Source organism: Cebidichthys violaceus, unplaced genomic scaffold, assembly GCF_023349555.1.
Source record: "Cebidichthys violaceus isolate CVI_PGR_0920_01 unplaced genomic scaffold, fCebVio1.0.p SCAF_55, whole genome shotgun sequence".
Classification (NCBI taxonomy): domain Eukaryota; kingdom Metazoa; phylum Chordata; class Actinopteri; order Perciformes; family Stichaeidae; genus Cebidichthys; species Cebidichthys violaceus.
Genome location: NW_027176761.1, coordinates 14,660 through 36,567, shown reverse-complemented (window position 1 = coordinate 36,567; position 21,908 = coordinate 14,660). Strand labels below are relative to the sequence as shown.

The window sequence follows — 21,908 nt, the reverse complement described above, 5'->3', positions numbered from 1 at the left end:
GCGGCGTTAATAGGATTCAAATTGAAATGTCTTTATTTTTATCACTTTATGGATTTAGGTTGAAAAGTTTTGGAATACAAATAGTTCAAATGGTATCTATGAGCACAAGTGGCCGTAAGATAATGCTTAATCTGTGTTATGAATATGAGGGCGTCCTTGGAAAATGATCTCAGCTGCAAGGGGTCCCTGGCCTCAAAAAGTTTTAGTAAGTCTTTTTTTTTTTCTTCTACAAATTCCTCAAGTGTTTTATTCTATAAAATATATATTAAAAAAACAATTGTACCATATGATGGTGTTGATTAAGTCACATAAACTGTTCGTGCCCCTTCCATCTGGCAGGAAATTCCTTGTATGTGCAACATACATTGGCAATAAACGGTTCTGATTCTGATTTTGATAATTGATTACTAATTGATTGGCCATAAAGAAACCAATAACATCAGATACCACCCTGATGAAGGAGTGATAGCAGAAAACATTTGGCCAATGACACATGCTGAAGAGAAGATGAGTGAGGTGTTTCATTTTCATAGAGAACATGCAGGTTGGATACATTTAGTTTCCATAAATGAGGGGAAACACATAACATCCACAATTCTCCAAATTAGAATTAGTAACAAATTCTGGTAGCACTAAAGTTCAAATATATAATATGATCGTTTGGTTTCAAGTTTCAATCTCGTAAATGTTCAAAAAAATGTGTTTGCTGCCTGCTTGTTTGCTTTGTTAGCTGTGAAGAATGTTAACAGAATTTAGCATAAAAAATGACGTGTGAATGAGCTTATTAAACTGATTTCATGTCAAGTTTTGTCTCTCAGTTTTGATTTGGTAGTATTCGAAACCATCACATGGATATCACTTTACAAAAGGTGGAAAATCCCATTTTTTTATTCTAGTAATTGACATGTTTTATTCTTTTCGTCAAGTAATTCAGACTTTCACCATACACTTGATTTATGTTTAGGATTATTGAAATTACCTCGAGAAGCACTTCATTATTCCTCAGTGAAAATAGATACATTTGACTTAAAAATAACCACATGGTTAGCCAAATAGGATCTGTAATATGGTGTCACATTATGTACCCAGTTCTAGACTGTGTTCAACCTATAGTCCACATTCAGCCGTCTCCGGTAAAGTTAATGTTTCCCATTAAGTCCAGTACTTGAAGCAAATACAATGAAATTTAATTTTGTATTGATTTTGGCGTCCCTTGTGGACAAAACCGGTAATGTTTCCACAAGCATCAACACCACAAATACACTTTTAATGCATGCACATACTATTTCTGATATTTTAATTTAGTAATGTATATATAGTAACTATGTAGGCTACATTTACTCAAGTACTGTACTTATTTGAGGTATTCTACTTTACTACAGTATCTCTATTTTCTGCTACTTTATACTTTTACTCAACTATTTAGAGGAAATATTATATTCGTTTTACACAACTGCATTTTGATAATTTTAGTTACTTTCCACATTCAGATTAATGTACACTTTAATGCATCAACAATCATAATCCAATAGTATAGAATAGGTCTACATTATTCTGAAATGGGCAATTCTGCTAAATGAGTACTTTTACTTTGGTACTTTTAGTATATTTTGAGGGTATTATTGTGTACTTTTACTTACGTCAAATGAAAATATACATGACTTCTCTGCACTTTTACAGAAAAAAAATTGGAGTACAACTGCAGATAAGCATCTTAGCCGTACCGTGAGAAGCACTACTGTCGTGTTTTGATGACGCCATCACTGGGACTTTCCGGATACGTCATTCGGGGCTTCCGAGTTATTAAGCTAGCTCTACCTCTGTGTTCATGTCGTTAGACACTGTAAACGTCGCCTCGTTGCTCTGGAGTACACATCAAAAGATACCATGAAAACGCCAAAGGCTCCCAACAGCGCCGAGAGGTTTGAATATTGAGACGTCGTTGTCGGGAGCGACGGTCAGACTGAGAGGCGGAATGTCAACAACGCGGCCTCTACTCGGAATGAGACGAGTCACCGAGCTAACGTCCGCTGAGCAGCCGGCCAGCAGGCTCCCTGCGTCAGCCGGGAGACAGCAGCTAGAGGGCCCCACTGTGGACGAGTTTACGGTGCTAGAGGAGAAAGAAGATGAGCTGAAGTGTGCCAAGCCTCGAGTGGAGCAGGTTTTTAAAGTAACATTCACCATTATCGGTCTGTTGGACCACACGGGACAGCCGCACGGCAGCAAAACATCACGGCAGATATGGCTGCAGCTCCGAGGGAACAGAGACGACGTGTCAAAGGCAAAGGTGAGGTCCTACTAAACCGATCGATGAGCCAACAGCCCACTGTGACACGGAGTTATTGTTGTTGTTGTTTGGTTGTATTTTATTCAAACATAAGACCAAATAACCACCACACTGGCAGTACCGCTCAATGTCTGCCTGTTTGTGGCTCATGAACAGGTGTATCAGTGTTCCTTGATTGGCACCTGTCGGCTTTTTAGTCACACATCTCACCAGAATGTTAACTGTTATAACGCCAGAGCTGGGAGATGATGTCGTATTCAGACTAGGTATGGCGAAGATATATCTTCCGTTTTGATTGGGTTTTGCTGGTCTATACAGGTTGTTGTTGTTGTTGTTGCAACGAGATACAGTTGAGCCACCACTTCTGCAGTACAAACGGTGTGTTCTTGACATAATATCAACCACCGCTTGTTTAGATCAGCTATTCACTGAAAGCGACAGTAGTCATAACGCTCCCAATGTAAAACCTCACTTTTGACATTGTGGTGTCAAAGATGTCATGACATTTTGATTTTGTATCGTCACTGGCCATCAGTTAGCAAAGACGCCACCAAATGACGTCATGAGTCGCACCCTTAGACATAAATACGTCATTTCAGTTTAAAAATGTTTCTGTTCACATTTGTTTGTTGTTGTTCGCGTTCAGACGTCTTGCGGTTTGTTACACGCACCGTTTATTTACCATTTTGGGGAGATGTGCGCAGACATTACAACATATTGTATGATTTTCTTTCTCAGTTGAATCGCATCAACGGACACCAAAGTGAGCTTCACAACAACAGTACGTTTTAGAAAGGCACCTGGGCCTGCACCGCATTTAGAGATCATACACTACACTTGCATATGCAAAAACAGCTGTCAGCACCTGTGGCATTTCTTTATCCCTGTGTGATTTCCCATGCATCTGTCACACTTCTGCATCTTGTGTCATGGGTCTCTGTTAGTGCGCAAGTTGCTCCCCACAGAACCAGCTGTTTACAAGCTCTGCCAGTCAACCGAGAATGTGCTGTGGAAATGGTCACTTTGCTGTCAGTCTGTTCAAGTCATGATAAGAATGACACGGCAGTCGTAAATGGCTTCCTGCCTAACCATACTAAAGTGGTGCTTCCTCTAGTTGGGGAATCACTTTCATTATTCCCATGACAACCTTTCTTGGAATGTAGTTTCACCAGTTTGCATCTCACGTGAGCCACGAGAAAAACCACTTGCGCGTGATTGAAAATAGTCCCGTTTGTTACTTTCTCTTTTAGTAATTTGCCACAGTTTTGAAGGTGCTTCTCACAGCACTGGCGACAAAAAGCCACCTGCTTGAATTTTAGAAGCAGGTGTTCAGTTTAATTGTAGATGAATCAATGGCTGGCAGCCAAGTATTTGCTTTTTATTCTTGAATATGTCATGAATTGCTTTATAGTGTTTTTTTTCGTTGCTTCTTCGACTAAACAGAGGGAGAGTTTCTGTACAATTAGTCACTTTGGTTTAACGGTTTGAATTTGAACTTGAATGTTGATTCCTTGAATGCTGATTCCTTGAATGCTGATTCCTTGAATGTTGATCCCTTGAATGTTGATTCCTTGAATGTTGCTTCCTTGAGGCAAATCTCCAAATACAGCCGCTCTGTTTCCCCTCCATAGCCGTCAAATGTCTGAACAGAATTCTGTTACCGGAGCTTCTTTCATCCTGTTTCCTTGGTGTGTTGTGTGTTTTACTACATTACATTACATTACAGTCATTTAGCAGACGCTTTTTTTTCCAAAGCGACTTACAATTCAGATTCTATCATACCGTAGGCGCAGCTACGGGAGCAATTTTGGGGTTAAGTGTCTTGCTCAAAGACACAATGACATGCGACTAGTGGAGCCACAGCCGGGGATCGAACCGCCGACCCTCTGATTGAAGGACGGCCACCACTTATCCACCGTCCCTCTAGAACACTCTCTGTCAATAGACAAATATCAAGCTTTTTTACCATTCCTTTAGCACTCTGCTTGTAACGGGCAGACGCCTGTCTGTGTGCTGCTGTTTAATATCATTTTGAATAAATGGTGACAGTTGTACAGAAAGCTATAAGGTAAAATACGATGGCATACATACAATAATAAATACTGCAGTACTCTTAAAAATCTGACTTTAACACTGACTTTTGCTTCCAAAAATGTCAACTAAACTAAAAACCATATTTCTATTAATAGTTGTATTTCAGCTACAGTAGCCCATTTGGTGGTTATTGTCGGGGGCCGTACCGCCTTTAGAATCCAGACTCATTTCATTGGTCGTTTGATTTCAAAAGCCACACCCAAATACTCATGAGCTGCTGCTCTTTCAGATCTGACGTCCTTTCATTCTGCGTCATTGTTGAGTCATTTTACATCCATTCTCAGTATTGAGTTTGTTTGTTATTTTTACACGTTATTGCTAAAGACATGTGACGCAGTATCTGTAAGGAAGTAACCGCACCCACCTGCGGCTGATTCACCCGGACATTTCCCACAGCCAGGAGATTCCCTGAATCAATGACAGGTGTTTCGTTTCAGCGCGTCAGCTCCTCTGCTCTGCAGCGAGTCGCGTGGGCGTTTGTGTGTGTGTGTGCTCATGAACAGAGAGAGAGCACGTACAAGCAATTTGTACACTAATCCTGTAAAATGAATGTATATATTTCATTTGCTTTATTCTGAATTTTGCTGAAATCCCAGATAGATTTTTAGGATGTGCCATTAAAATTCTTGTATCGTAGGAGCCGTGTTTGGCTTCTGTTTGTTCTTTTTGTGTGTGAGTGTGTGAGTGTGTGAGTGAGTGAGTGAGTTTGTGGAGTTGCAAAAAGCAAACATATATAATCACAGCATTTTCCTCTCCTTGTCATGCAGGAATATGTTCGAGGACTCTGTGACCCAGAACTACAGAAAGAAGAGAGGTACCCGGTGGACATGCACTGTATTTTTGCTGGGGCCCGGGGCCTCTTCCTGGAAAGGCTCATACGCGACACAAGTGCTGAAGTCGTGGTGCCTGAGCCGGGCCGCCTGCGGTTGATGGGCCGGGCTGAACCCGTAGTGATGGCCCAGAGCAGAGTTCAGCAATTTGTAGCACTATTCCAGGTAGGGGTTTCTAATGATCTGTGCTTTTACTATACACTAGCTTAGTCCAGTTGTGGGATGGACATTTCTTTTAAGTGCACAGAGGACTGTTCATGTAGTTGCAGAAGGCTTTACAGCAACTTTCCTAGTCCCATTTCAAATCTGTGTTTGTGCTGTATCCAGGAAAAGCGAAGTCTGCCGAGTGACAGAGAGCCCACAGTGAAGCGAGCGTTCAAGTCCTTTGTGGAGGAAAGGGATGACAAGTACACTATGGAGCTCCTTCTGCTGCCCAGTGCCCTCAAGGAAGAGTTACTGGGACTGGCTCATAGCCCCACTTCCACAAACACATCCTCCCTGGTCAGTGTTTACCTTTTTTTTTTTTTTAATTAGGATTTATTACAGTACAGCAATAACCACTGTGTCTAGCTGAAAAGCCCTAGAGTGTCTTTGGATAACTGTAGAAACTTTAGAAAACAGTGGCTGATTTCCAAATTGTATACTTTTTTAAAATCTTATAGTTCATACTTCAGCTGCCTTGACTAAGTACATACTGCTGCTGTTGCTCGTCTATCCGCTTGCATACTGCAAGATGTGACCGGATGTAGTAGGATATCCTGGTATTTTTGGCATTTGGCATTTGACATACTATGTTTTGGGACATACAAAATCTTTTTTCTGGCATACTAATAGTGTGGTAGTGGGTATTGAAACGCACAGTAAAATTCATCTACTGTATTTGTTAAACCCTTGGGCACTGTGTGACGTTCTGCCACAGCTCAGTCGAAAATCTACAGATTGTGGGTTGTTGGAGTGAGTGTGATTGTAACTTTGCAGCTACGGTGCAAGGATTCCATTGGTTTCATTTCACTCAAATACATCAAATCAAGATGATAACGACGTGCCTATCTCACCCCGACTGAAGCGAATTTACTTCCTGCTCTTGCAGGAGAGGTCACCAGTTTATTTGCCGATACAGTCTAATTTCGTCAATATTCAGATATGGCAATGAAATGAAAAGTGTGTTCGCTGCTAAGTTAGATAATCAACATGTCAAAGTAAATACTCATAGCAAGGTATTATTGAAAGAACTCCTGGTCGGATGTGCAAGAAATGCTAAAAACCCCAAACAAGTGAGAATTTGATTAGTTAAAAGAAGCTAAACTAGCAGGAGAAAGAACTGCCGGTTTGACATCGACGGCCACAACAACTTGCGCAAGCCCGACTTCACCTCCAGCACCTATTTACTCCTCCAGCATCTGCAGGGCTGTCTTCTCGGGAGAAACTCTGTTGCTCTTCCAGACGGTGGGATGATCCGTTCAAGTGGCTCAAAAGATTGCATCTTCTTCCGGAGAGGAAAAAGATGCAATCTTTTGCGAGGCCTGTAGGCATTTTCCAGAGTCTCCAACTGAGTTGACATTTGCAACTCTCGCAACAGACACGCTGGATTCTTTGTCGGTCGGGATGCATTTGTTGTAGGTTAACTAACATCTGGATCTGACCTTGAGAAGCTGGTGCCGCTTGGTTGGATTTCGGAAGCACATGGTCAGGATAACCTGAGCGCTGATGCTCTCCTGCGGCACATTCAAACCAAAATAATATTTTTTTTCACAGCAGCGGAAATTACCTGTGAAACTGACAAAAACACAAAGAAAGTCCTCAAGCATCAAGATCAACATCGACTTACAACAGATGTGGAATAGTATTCTAAACAGTGCGCCTCACAAAACACATCTTTAGCCATAACTCAAGACTTGATATTCTATTATGTCAATTTTACACAAATGTCTACGGGGATAAAATGATGAAGTGAAGACATTTTGGACGGACATGACCGGTCGGTGGAGGCGACAACCGCGAGGCGTTAATCCCTTTTTATATTAATCAAAGTAAGGCAGGTTGTTACTGTTCCTGTTCTACAGGACGTGCATCTCCAAAAACTAAACATTTCTGAGACGAAACCAAGCTCGAGACGTGTTTCTTTGACAGCTTGACATCGCTCTATCCATGTTTGAACCTAAACTCGCTTGTCCAATGAGAACGTTGAGTATTCCTGCTGCTCAGGGTTAGGATGGGATAGAAAGGGATGCACGATATCAATCGAGTGTTTGAGGGGAACTTTGTTCTGTCCTTCTTAACCACGGTGATGCGATGCTGTGTTCCCTCTCCCAGATTCAGCTCAACCAGACGCTGCATCCCAGCATGGCGGAGCTCGACCAGGACCGCTCGCAGAGCAGCACCCCCGTGACGGAGCTCTCCAACCGCATACTCGGCACCAGCTTTGAGGAGAAAGGGAGCGGCGCGGCATCTGTCGGCGGAGGTGGCAAAGCAGCAGCAGCAGCAGGAGCGATGGGCTCGGGTCCCGAGGCCGTCCTGCTCAACGGCACTCGGCCCTCGCACAAGCGGCGCTCCTCTGAGAGCGAGAATCGCGACACGAAGAGACAGTACTCCCTGGAGCGGAGGGACGAGTCGCCGGAGAGGGCGAGAGAGAGGGAGCGACAGAGAGACAGGGAGGGCCGGGGGGGCGGTGGCAGATCCAAAACGCCCTCGGCTTCATCCTCCCTCTCCTCCTCCTCCTCCTCCTCCTCCTCAGGAAAAGCAAACACGGTAGCCGGTGCGCTCATGTTGGGCTCAAGTGAAGGAGTCTCAGATGACGGGGAGGCAGTAAGCCCAGAAACCAACCTCCGCTGCCTGGTCAATTTCTTCAGGTAAAGGTTGTTATAGTTTGAGATGTTTGCAAAGGAACTAAACATTACAGCCTGTTAAGGGAATTACTTGTTAACCGGATATGTAGTTGTAGTCATGTATAACATGGGGGTTTTTTATTTGTGGTTTTGTGTCGGTCTATACGGGGTTCTAGATAAGCTATCGTCTAGATAAGCTATCGTCTAGATAAGCTATCGTCTAGATAAGCTATCGTCTAGATAACGGTGTGTTTCAAGGTTTTCATATTTTATGTCTGTATTAAAACCGTGCTCATAATCCCATATGTGCATGGAAAGACTGAACTGTTGCTGTAATTGTTCCTCCTGTCCATACTGGTCATGAAGCATAGCCTATGTACCGTCGTAATGGGATTTCAATGTAAGGTGGGGCTCAAAATCCACAGTCCAATTTCTGTGCAAAAATGCATTCTAATGTTCAGATGAGGCTAAAATGAGGCTTCAGGGGACTGAGTTAGAAAATCAGCTGTATTTCCCTGCTGAGCAGCAGTGACAGATGGTGACAAAAACAAGGCTATAGCTTTGGGAAGTTCTTCCTGACACTTCATGTTGGCATTGGTTGAATTTTAGAGCACACTTTATACAAAATAAGGACTGTAGCCAGTATGGACAAGAACGACAACAGCTACCATATATCTCTTTCAGTGTGCATGTGAGAATTACAAATGTTAAACCCGTCCTCAACACCTCTCTCTCTGTAAATTAAAACAACGTTGAAACTCATTTTCTTCAGAACCATGGGTTACCAGCAGGAAGTGGTGGAGCGCGTCGTCAAGGAGACGGGACAGACGGAAGACACCTTCCTCGTTCTGGAGAAGATCGTTGAGGAAACCAAACGTTGTGAAGAGGGCTCAAACGGAGGGGAAAAAGAAAGACGAGTGAACTCTGTGCGCCCTCCAGACGCTCCCTCCTCATCCTCCTCCGCCTCCTCCTCCTCTCTGGTCTCTCGGTTCCGAGAGAAGGAGCGCGAGCTGAGCAGAGCGTTGGTGGACCAGGGCCGGTCTAAAGAGAACATTAAGCCCAACCAGCATGGAGGCAGTAGCAATGGTCTGGGGCACCGGAGGCAGTGCAGCGGCAGTGAGACCAGCACTCAGCAGGTAACACCCTTTAAAAAAAAAAAAAAAAAAATTAAAAGATTGTTCTTCTTTTCATGATACAGTTCAGCTAATATAACACAAAGTTCTTCACCTCAGTACCTGCTCTCAGCTGTGAAATATCTAAACGCATTCTGATGTTTTCTTCAAAGCCGCCTTGTCATCATCGTATCTTCTCTCCTGCGCTGAAAGCTGATTTCTTTTGCTGTACCTGCCTACATGTCCCAGGATGCTCTAGGAACTATACGATGCCAGACCCCCCCCCTCCCCCCCCCTTTCCTAAATTAACAAAAAACAAACCTTTTCCGATCTCATTTCAGGCCATCACCATCAAGAGGAGCTCTAGTGCTCAAGGAGGCGCAGGAAACTACGAGGTTATTACCATTGACGACGACGACGACGTCATCCTCATGAATAGCAGAACAGCGGATAGTCGGACGTCCCGGATGATGACGGTGCCACACCTGGACACCCAGTCCGGATCCAGAACAGACTACTTGGCGCGGGGAGGCGGCAGCGCCTCGCAGAGGGACTACCTGTCGAGGGGCGGGACTCAGACGTTGGGGGGAGCAGTGAAAGTTGAGACTGTGACGGCGCTGCGCAGCGTGCCTCAGTGGTTCACGGCCACCACCACCTCCTTAACACCGACCCCCAGTGTAGGTATTACCTTCAAGTCCACTCATGACTGTGTTTTGGCTTTTTCGTTGCTTCTCTTGGTTGTTTGAGAGTGATATATGTGCAGAGTTTCTCTCCTTCAAATGTCAATTTGAGATCAAGATGAGTTCTAAAATAACAACTTGTTTGGAAGCCAATCATGATCCAATAATTTAGTTTAATTTAAATTGAGTGTGATGTGAAAACAAGCAAACTCACTTAACATTAACCGCACAATTTTAGTATCAGTATAAGAGTATTTGTATATGTCTTTAGAGTGTGTCTAAAGGGGATCCACGATATATTGGCTGGGAAAGTCAGGGAAGTTGACGAAACAGTCGTCAGATAACTTCCCGTTAGTCAGCTTACATTCCTACTGATGAATCATTTCTGCTTATAGACTAGATGTTTAAAGAAGCAGTTTTACTTCTGGATGAAACTGATAAATCGTGAAACGAAATAAGACAATATTTATATTTAATTGTCTTATACAAAGAGGGACAAAAATGCCTTGAAAAAATGTTTGTCCAACCTTGATACCTCGTCTTTCTGTTATTTTACATGGCATTTTTTTTCTGTTTTCCTGCTCAGTCGGCTCTGCCCATCCCCCGGCCCTCGGCCTCTCCCTATCAGACCATCGGCCACATGGGGTTCCACGGGGTCGGAGCCAGGACCCCTCCAGCGAACGACCCCCCCGCGCCCCCGGTGACCGGTTTCGCTCGTTTCAACCAGTCGCTGCGGACTCCCTACGCTCTGAAGTTGCCGAATGAGCCGGGACGTCCGGAGCTCAGGCACATCATCATAGACGGCAGCAACGTGGCTATGGCGTGAGTGTGCACCACACACAAGCTAATATGAGCCCAGAAGCACTGCACTGGCATAAAGCAGGCTACACTGATATATGAGAAGGACATTTTTTAGTGTGACGTGGAAGCTGCATGCAGATTAGAAACTTTCGTGTGGCAGAAGAAAAAAAAATCACCGTGGATTCTAATATGCAGAAATAAGTGTTCAACCAAAGAAATCCTTCAGATACACATCAGATTCAGCAACTAACAAACAAAGCATCCAGTTTTTATTTCCAAGCAAACATGCAGATGACGTTTCCCTTCTCAGAGGGAGCAAAGCGCTCCGTCATCCTGGAGCACGATCTGTTCAAATCGCTCTGGTTCCTGAGCTCGGGCTCCTGTCGCTCTTGTGGTGACGCTAGTGTCGTTCTGACAGCCTTGTGGCTTTTGGTCGGGGGGGATTTTGTTGTTGTTGAAGCGCATGTGTGCCGTGCTCGTGATATTAGTCCAGCTCAGAGAATATTGGTGTCACTTCTGGTACGTTAAGACTTTCCCTTCTTGAAGCCATACATTCTTAAAGTAAAGTCAAAATGAAAAGATCATTTTGAACCAGATCACCTCCTTAACAGTGACACAACAGTGACACAATACAGCAGTGGTCGTTGCAGACACACCCTCTACAGAGGGTCTCTAGCTTTATTTCTTTATAATGTTCTCACATATTTGCACTTCATTACTGTGTGACGTGGATATGAAATAGTTGTACAATGTTGGAACAGCTGTTCATGAAGCAGGATCAGAACCAGCATGCTTAACAACACATTTTACTGGTATGGTTGTCATAGATGACAACCTGTAGTTGTCACACCTGTAGTATGCGCACCACGTTTTTTCCTTTTACACATGAAGCATCACCCTTCCCATCAACATCGGCATCATCATCATTTAAGGTTACACACACACACACACACACACACACTCTCTCAGTGATATTCTCAGTCTAAATGAGCCACCTGTTAGGCCGCAGCTACAACCCTTATTGTGTGGGTGCACCAAAACTTAGCCCACGGATTCACACTATGTTGTTACTCATCACCTGTGTGTGTGAGTGAGTGAGTGAGTGAGTGAGTGAGTCCGGCAGAGCGAAAGCAGTTGTATCAATATGATTTGATGAGTGGGCGTGGGGGGGGGGAGTATTACGGGGTGTTTTTGGGAAGAAAGGCCTTTTCTAGTAAAAATCTGTCTGTATTATCCAGAAATTGTGTAACAAAGGAAGGGTTGAGTGCAGCCTGTCTTTTTTTGTTGTTTTTTTTTACCCACTCTGCTGATGTGTCATCACAGTCTTTTTAACACCGGGTGACTTCGTCTTGACTTCTCGGTTTTGCGACCGCTTCTTGTTAGGTTCGGTTCTGTGTCACTCTCGTTCCCTCCCTCCCTCCCTCCTCGTTCCCTCCTCCCTCCCTCCTCGTTCCCTCCTCCCTCCCTCCTCGTTCCCTCCTCCCTCCCTCCTCTCCAGAAGACCGCCTGAACAGAAACCTTTGATGTGACATCTGTCATAAGGGATGAGATGCTGTCATTATTGTTTTTATTAGGTAATGCGAAGACAGAGACACGGCTATACGTCTGGTAGCCTGTTAAACCACCCAAGACAACTGTGTGTGTGTGTGTGTGTGTGTGTGTGTGTGTGTGTGTGTGTGTGTGTGTGTGTGTGTGTGTGTGTGTGTGTGTGTGTGTGTGTGTGTGTGTGTGTGTGTGTGTGTGTGTGTGTGTGTGTGTGCGCTCTCTACCTTGTGTTTGTATGTCTGCGCTCGTAATGCGATGTCCCACAAAAATAAGTTTGTAATCACTTACATGCACAGTGAGTGGAAAATACATCGGTGTTTGTGTTTTTGCATCACTGTTTGTGCGAGGACTGTCGGGCCTACGTCACTTTGCTGGAGACCTGCTGAATACGTTGTGTGTCACAAGCAGCCACACAGAGCGGTTGCTGTGCGTCTCTGCTTCACCACAGCTCACATGAGGCCAGATTGCTGATCAAGTTAGTAACCCAGAGCAAGGGGAAGTTGCCAGTAGTGACATAACTGACAGAAATACACATGACAAGGAAAAACAAAAACAAGAAATGGGTGAACAGAAGCTCCATTCATAAGGCTCAGTTTGACCTATCGGAACAGTTTTGTAATCACTTCTCTCAGAACGTCAGTTTCGCCAAATGCTCCTCCAGCACTAGTTTGGCTTTTCAGACTCGGGACTTCTTACCGGTAGGCACATCCAGCTCAGGGTCGAGTCCGATTTAATGCACGGTTCTGTTTACATGTAGATTTTCCCCAATAGGTTGAATGATTATCACTGTCAGAAAGATGGAAGGGTTATAAGTCGTCGTAATGAGGCAGTCTGTCCTTTAACACACACACACACACACACACACACACACCTGAGACCATCAGATAAAGAATAACGTGTATATTTTTATATATCTCTCTCTTTAAAAACATTTGAAAATAAATCTTTGCAGAGGACGTCACTAGTGTTTTGAATCTGTGGCTTGCTGCAGCAGCAGCAGCAGCTTCCTGCTCTCAGGGAGTTTCTCATCTCTGTTGGTGTTTGTTGTTTGTGATGTTTTGCGGTTTTCTGTCCTAGCGACCCATTTGTTGTATTACAACTGTCTGACGTGCGCATACAGACCTAAACACACACACACACTGCATCTCACACCATCAGCTGACCCAGATTGTTGCCGTTGACGTGCAGTGTGCGTATGTGTGTGTGTGTGTGTGTGTGTGTGTGTGTGGATGCTTTTTTTGCATTGAGTACAACTAAAACAACTGCCATTATCTCTGTTGCAGCGGAGACCATTGAAACCAGTTTGACAGTCAGCGCTGACCTGCTAATATGTTAAATATATCACGTATTTTACGCATCAATAAGACCTGATATTTGCAGCACTTCCTTACTTTCTTCATGTTTTTCTTCCTTATTCTGATTCAACGATGCCCGTAGCTTTTACACACAACTGCAGGCGCTTAAACAATACTTCAGCAGTGACTCGGCGACAGCGTAGCTGAGTCACGCTTGGCCTAGCTTTGTCGCTCGTGGTGTGAACTCCTCATTAGAACATCATCGACTTGTGAGGATGTGGTGTGTAGGGATGGACACTTACAATTCTGACACCTCAACTCTATCTGCCAATGTGACACCAGTGCTCCCTTTCGCCCGCATTTCATTTTAATTTAAATCCTTTTTTTCTTCTTTTTTTTGTGATATAAGGCCAGAGATGTTGGCTCAAGACTTCCGAGTGTTTCTGATAGCGGAAACACCGAATGTTTACACTGGCGTTGACAAAGAAAGCGTTTTTTGAATGTGGCTCAGTCATCGGTCATGGTCCGATACCTCATCTGTTCCTCCGTCTCACGGTGTCCCTCTCCTCTTCCTCCGCACCTCTCCAGGCACGGCCTTCATCGCTTCTTCTCCTGTCGAGGGATAGCGCTGGCTGTGGAGACCTTCTGGAGGCTGGGTCACAGGGAGATCACCGTCTTTGTCCCCCAGTGGCGTCAGAAAAGAGACCGCTTCACAACAGGTACACATGTTCATACTGTCCTCGAGTGGTAGAAGAGTGAAGTGCTTCTCATTGTTTGGGCTCTAATGAAACCGTGATTAGCAGGTTTAATGAAGTGCTGACTTTGAGCTTTAAGGAGGTTTTTAAGTGTTTTTTAGACACTCAAACTGTCCTAACGCATTCTTCTACATGATACCGTATCCTGTTAAATGTGGAAATGTAATAATATCATTTCATACATATTCATTTCAGACCTCGTGGTGATAGAAACTAGACAATTTTACATTACATTAGACACTTGAAGGTTCAAACCCTTCTAAACAAATTGTGTGTGCGTTTTCTTCCTTTCCCATTTTTATTATTCTGTAATATTAATAGAATTATTGTTATCTTATTACAGAGCAACATTTTCTAAACCAGCTAGAAGACCTGAGACTGCTCTCGTTCACTCCCTCCAGAGAGGTGTGTGGCCAGAGGATATCCTCACATGATGACAGGTACACACACACACCTACACACACACACTCCTACACACACACACTTTTCTTAAACCTTTGATTAAATCCGACTTCTTAGAGGAGAGAGTCCACCAGTCTTGAATGCTCTACATCCAGACAGCGACATGTAGACGCAGGAGATTCAGTCGCTTCTCCAGACTCTGGGATTGAACCGCTCAGCTATCTTTCTGTTCCATTATGAACGCATCTCTTGCTAAGCAAGTATCTTAACACTGTGTCCCTTACTCTCACCCCACCCATCACTAACTACAGTCATGCTGTATTTTCATGATAGAGATGAGTAAGCTTAATAACTGGAGGACAGATTCAACAGATTCACCAGTCCAAAAGTGGTGTAGTTGAACCCTGATTGTGAGTTTTGAAAGCTCTCAGGACCTTAAAAGTGATCAGCAAATGTATATCTTCTCCCAGATATAATAGCTCATTTGTGTTCAGGGTTTGTAAAGATTAAATAGAAAGTCATCCCGACTCAGCAATCCTCTACCGGTGGATTCACCTCTTGTGTGCTGCAGCGGCCGAGCCGTGAACGAGCTTCTGACCTTTGAGCGAAGGGAAAATCCAGGATGTCTAATCTACACACACACACACACACACACACACACACACACACATACACACACACACACACACACACTCACACACACTCTCTCTCTGTCTTAGGTTCCTGCTCCACCTCGCAGAAAAAACAGACGGGATCATCGTAACCAATGACAACCTGAGGGACTTTGTCGACACCTCGGACACCTGGCGCAAGATCATTCAAGAGAGGTGATTGTGTGCTACGCATACACAGCAGCCCCGTCAGTCATTCACCTCCTGTGATACTGGAAAGTCCAGCGAGGCGCACCGCCAGCTGGCTTACAAATGTTACGGGCGTAGTTTACTATTTACTGCCACATTTACTACCATTCTCTTAAAGGAAGAACAAACGGAACCCAAAGAGCAAATTGACGTTCACGTGAGGAACAAGACGGAGAAGTGTTGATATGTACACCTAATGCTGCGTAGATGGGTTTTTGTTTGAGTTCATATGAAATACAAAACGTTTAAATTAACCATAATTTGTTTGTAGTTTCATTTTGATTTAACATTTTAAAAAAAACATGAGAATTGGATATTGGTAGGACAACTGGTTTAAAACGCTCTACTGCTTTAAGCCGTGTTCTCTGTGACGCTGCTGTCTCAGGTTAATTGCTGGTTAGACTAGTCTGACTAGCTCAGGCGGATTAGTTAGACCTGTGTTTGTGAAGCCGGGTTGGATAATGTGAAATATGTCTAATAGACTTGGAGTTATTCTTCTGTTTCGATTCATTTTTGACTATCAGAAAACTTTGTGTTATTTCTTGCAACGGCAGGAACGCAAATTCAAACAAGTAAACGTCCACATTAAAACCCGCTCTGACTTTGCACTAAGGAGTTCAGAGGAAGCAAAGGCTTCTGTGCTCTTACCCTCTAAGGCCAACGTCTGTATTAGTTTAGACATTTTAGAAATTGGACGACAATAGAATCACATTTGTGAAACTTTGTGTAACGGTCATATTTCTTTCCTTTTCCCCTGATAGGTTGCTTCAGTTTACTTTTGTGGAGGACCACTTCATGATCCCCGATGACCCTCTGGGGAAAAACGGACCTCATCTGGACATCTTCCTGCGTAGAGACAACAGGTGTGTCTCAGGGATAGAGCCGAGAGGGAACCTGCGACATCGATCCTTTTTATTGATTGTTATGAGTTGTGATGAGCTAATGAATGTTGAATTATTGTTGTGGCCGTGTTGCACCTTTCTCACCCGTCTCTCTATTCCTCGCTGTCAGGATGGCTCCAGTCACCCCTCCCCCTCTGAGACCCCCGGACTTCCGGCCGTCCTCCCAGCAGCAGCAGGAACAGCAGCAGCAGCAGCAGCCGCTTTACGTCCAGGCCCTCCACTCCACTCCTCGGCCCCCCACCTCCGCTCCTCGACCCCCCGCCTCTGCTCCTCGGCCCCCCGCTTCCACGCCTCGGCCCCCCACCTCCGCTCCTCGACCCCCCGCCTCCACGCCTCAGCCCCCCTCCTCCACGCCTCGGCCCCCCGCCTCCCTGACCCCCTACCCCTCCACTGTGCACGGGCCCCACTCCGGTCCCCCCGAATGGCACCCGCCCCGCCACCCCCCATTCCCCGTCGCCCTCACCCCCTCCCCAGCGGTCGCCGGGGGAGACGTCGGAGCTGAAGAGGAAGCTGTACGACATCTTCCCCGACCAGAAGCAGCGGATCGACCGCATCCTCAGCGACAACCCGTACATGAGAGACCTGAACGCCCTGTCTGGGCTGCTGCTGGGATAAATATCTGGCTCAAGGACAATCAGCAGACACACGCAGTACATATGAACACAAATGCAAGAATATACGTGTCGGCATAAAATTAATTTATTTCACCGCTTCTTCCAGCCTGGAGGTCATGTGAAGTTTTTGATTTTATCATAGTTTCCACAAAGACAGAACGAGCTGCTAATGGCAAAAAGTCTTTTTTTTTTGACTGGTATTTTTCTCGCCCTCCTCTTTGCTCTCAGATTGATTAAGGTGAACAACACTGGTGTCTACGGAGCCAAAATGTTAACGCATTGCCATACAAGTCTTTTTGGTTCCGATGATCATAAATCATTGCAGAACCTTGACAACAGTCCGGAGGTTCCTTGAATGTGGGACCATCACTGGGAGGAAATGTTTTGGACCAACTACAGTGAACTGGTCACACTGTGACAGTGACTCGAGCTCAGTACTTGACGGGTTTCCTCTCCTTGTTTACCGTCAGACTCCAACGCGTCTCTGAATACACGAGCGCTGAGCTTTTTGTGGATACAAATCGGGACATAGACAGGTTTTGCATATTCTTACGTTTTCAACATATTAGTTCATGTCAGTGAGCAGTTTCAGCATTCATTCATCGACAGCACTACTTTTTTTTGGGCGGTGTACTTCTAGGAAGCAAGATGAGATCACTAGCTTTAGCATCATAAGATCACTATTAGTGACAGTTCATGTTGGACAGAAATCCCCAAAAGTCATATCTGGATATTAGACACACCTCTAGGTATTTGTAAGCTATATAGATGGGCAGTTATGACAATGTGTCGTCATTTTTTTCTGATTTAGTTCACTGTATGTATTTTACATAATGTTTAACTACAGGCTTAATCATTCTCACTTAGTAATCCCCTCCTCATATTAAAGCAGCACTGCCCGTCTCTGTCCCTTTGAAACATCCTGGCCTTCACTCCTCAAGTGATGCTTTCATACGTCACCAATTCTTTACCAAATGTCAAAACAATAACTAACTGATAAAAAAAAAAAAAAAGCATCGTTCTTCTTTAGTCATACATCTTGTGTTGGATCATTTAGTACCAGTGAGGATGCTTTACCATAGAATATCATTATTTGGCTCAATATTCTGGCGTGTTTGAGTGGCAGCGCTATGACATAACCCCCACCCCCATGTCCTCCATCCCCGGAGACTTGTTCTACTTGATCTCTGAAAAGCTGCGGGAGAACTCGGGTGCTGAAACTGAATTTGCTGCTCCGATTAGACATTTGGTTGAATGTGTCAGTTGTTCCAGTTAGAAACACTTTAAACCTGTGTTCACTAGTTCTACATCAGCGTTCTCCGTTTGTAAGTCCACCACACTACAAGAGTTTGGATTTATCCTTTATTGATTGAGTTAAAGAATCCACTTTTATTTTGAAATCACACACCATACGTTTGCTCGCCAGAAGGAAAAAATCTCACAAAGACGACCGATATTTTCATGTTACATTTGTAATTAGTGTTTAATAGCTAAATTGAATGCACTGAAGGTAAGTGATGGTGTAGTGACTAAAACGAGGTCTCATCGATGAATCGTCGGAGATCCTGTGGTGTTTTTTTTTACCCTTGTACACCCAGAGAATGCGGGCCGCAGCTTGCATATTTGATGTGCATCTGAGTTTTGTAATATACACACATTTTATCTCCTTGTAAGGAAAAAAAGAATCTCTGCACAACAATTTTACAAGGTGTCTAAAAGTAAGTTTTGTTTGTACTTGCTATGTTGTTGTAAGGATTACTGAAGGATTTTCTGTTTTTGTTGTATCATAATTCGTTTGTGTATATCGATTTTTCTTTTTTGTAAATACAAGCATTTTTGGCTACGGTGCACATATGGTTTTATGTATGTGGAAAAAAGGAAATAAATACGGCAGTCCCCATAACACTTTTTTTTGTGAGTGTAGTTTTGTGTTTGTTCACATCTACCGGGTTTAAAATGTTTGTTCCTTCAATTCGTTTTTCAGAGGCAACAAAAAGTTAACAATCACCCATTCAAAAGAAATCTTGTGACATTTTGGGTAAGGCGCTCATGTGCTTTCTTTCAAAGAGTTTTATTAAAAGACTGACCAAATCCTAATGTCCCCCTTTAGGGACTCAAGGACTTTGAGGAGCGCTCCCGCCAAGTCCGTGAGGCTTTAGTTCTGTCTCACTGTCAAATCCTCAAGTGTTTGAGGCTCTCTGGCAGACATCTTGAGCCCTTTATGAACCCTTTCCGTAAGTCAGCATGGTATGTTGACTTAGCCTAAGGAATTACCCACAAGTCATAGCAACATGACGTTAAACACAGGGTAACCAGTGGACGCATGGAGATGTTAAAAAAAAAAAAAAAAAAAGGTAAACAAAGAGGACAGCGTTCAGCCTGTCTTATTATATTTACACAGAAACATAAAGGGTTAAAGATGGAACAAAAAATAAACTTGAAATAAGAGGATATTTAATTAGCCATCAAATATTTGATTTTGTCATCGAAGATGTTTTGACAAAAATAAGTAAATAGATTATATGAAGTTACCTCATCTTGTGAGGAAAGAGCCTGGAAGACGTTCAAATCGGGAAGTACAAGGTATAAAATAAATACACACAATTATACATCATATTTTTTGTCGTTTTCATGGTAACGTGATATGTTGCAGCAAAGTGCTGTCCCATTCATATTTACACCATTTGGAGCCCTTGCAGCCTCTCACACTCAACCACTTACCAGGTGACGTCAATGAAGTCCTTGAGGGTTCAGGGCTCAGGGTTTAGGGAGGACATTGGGACCAGTGAAGGTGTTCATACAGTAACCCTTTAGGGGTGCTGGTATTATGACGTTAATACCTGTGACCAGAGTCAGGACAGCGGTGTCCCCGCTCCTAGTCTTTATGCTAAGCTATGCTAACTAGTGCTAGTGGTGGCTCCATATTCATCGTACGGACATTGAGTACTGATCTTCTCGTGTAGCAAGAAAGTGAATAGGTGCATTTCCCAAAATGTTGAACTGTTGCTTTATCATTTTAAATCGTAGTTACAAGTTAATTATAATGTATATGTTCAAATACAATGAGCAACATTATGTCTGTATAAATTGGCAGTTTTGAGTTGTTTCCTGAACTCTCTGATCTATTTTCCTGTTGAGATTTTTTTTATAAATCTGTTTTAGTAGTTGCCTAGTTGGGATTCACAGTCTGTACAAAAGTTATTGACAATCCATGACGACAGTTATTGAGATTTTTCAGTCTGGACCACAGTGGTGGACCAGCTGCGTGACCGGCTGACGTTGCCATGGCTAAGGGCCAGTGCAGCTGGCCGATTTTTTTATGGAAACTTCAAAATCCTGGATCCTTACAAGCAGTTTCCAAGTCAGGCTGACCCACAATGAGCACTACAAGTTCAAGTTGTTGTTTTTTTTGCCATATACATTAAAAAGAACAATTCAAATGCAATGAGATGCATCTGCCTTGGCTCTCTCAGCCCTGAAAAACTACATGTAATAAATAAGAAACTCTTATGGGCATTTTCCTGAGGGAAGGAATGAGAGGAGGCCACATGCTGTTAATACATGAGGTCATGTCTTCATTGAGACATCCAAAATCTGTCCACATTTAGGGTCCTGTGGTGTGAAATATTCCTATACCCGCTTTGCGTGAGTCTTTTCATGCTGAAATACATAACACCAAAAACCAGGTTGTCTTTTAAGTATTTATTCTCTGCGCAGAGAAGGTTCAATCATCACAACAGAATGCGTTCAGTCTCAGTGAGGAAGAACCAAGAACAAAGTGAACAAGCTTTCTTTATACAGAATGAGCAAAGGTGGGGGCCGATGGCCAACCTTACAGACATCTCGGTCTCAGACTTTTGGTCTCAGACTGATAAGAACAACATTCAAAACCAAACGGCCAGCAACCAAAACAAGCGGCCCAAAGGCCTTGGCATGGAACATTCTCATATAACACAGTTAGTTATCTTTGTGAACAGAGAGGGAGAATTCTTCTTCTGCACAACAGAGACACGGTGAAGTTCAACAAAGTCCAGAGCAAAATGACTTATGCATGAATACAATATACTGAGTAGAAATATATACTACGTAAAAAAAATGACAGTAGGTATCAAAATGAATAACTACCTAAAAGAACCGCCATGAACATTGATTGGTTTCACAGTCCCGAGATGGATAGCTCGAGACAAGACAGCACCCCGTCGTCATTGGGCAGTTGTGTGTGTGTGAGACGACACACATGTTGAACATCTTTTTTTTTCTTTTGGAAAAATGCATGAGAGAAAAAAAAAGAAATAAGAAGCAGAAGTTCTCCGTCCTGCTTTAATCAGATTCTGGCTTTATAATGTTTTAACGGTGCCCACTTTGCCCTGATCTTCTTTGCATGTCTTTGTGCAGTGGGAAGGCCTGTGTGCCTTTAGTTTTCCTGGTTTCCTGGAATGTGTTTCAAGTTCAGGGCGTGAACTTTGGATTCATTCAGTTTCTGTCTGACAGCGTTCAAAAAGCAAGAAAACGACAGATGTCATGGAGAACTAGAATCACAATTCCACATGCTTCTCTCCAGCAACTCTTGCAGCATTATGATTTGATTTGGATGTTGGGCCTGTTGTTATCAAATCTATTGTTAGGCGGAAATCCCACCTCCCAGCTCTGATGTCCAATCAAACTTCTGCACCTCTGTGGAAGCTCTGCGTGAGCTTTTCCGCAGGAGTATAGTTTAGGAATAATAATTATTTATATTTACAGTATTTCTAGTAGTTTCTACTGGACTACACAACTCTGAATGACAGTAAAGGTATTGGATGCATGTTCACAGAGTCATGAGACTGCTTCAGACACCGTTTCACACTCCTCCACTGGTCTGCTGGTGAAACTCTGCGCTGTCAGCTGAATACTGCAGCTCCTGAGG

General features: G+C 43.6%; 1 protein-coding gene across 1 annotated transcript; it reads left to right on the top strand.

Moving 5' to 3' along the window:
• Positions 1–1,779: 1,779 nt before the first annotated feature.
• On the top strand, positions 1,780–18,905 carry n4bp1 (nedd4 binding protein 1). The gene is given in 13 exon segments (XM_068731954.1): positions 1,780–2,287; positions 5,149–5,376; positions 5,539–5,712; positions 7,525–8,060; positions 8,809–9,172; positions 9,490–9,825; positions 10,415–10,650; positions 14,058–14,188; positions 14,568–14,664; positions 15,346–15,453; positions 16,248–16,349; positions 16,498–16,834; positions 16,836–18,905. Coding segments are annotated over 13 exon segments (3,129 nt in total). The 5' UTR covers positions 1,780–1,975; the 3' UTR covers positions 17,004–18,905.
• Positions 18,906–21,908: the final 3,003 nt, after the last annotated feature.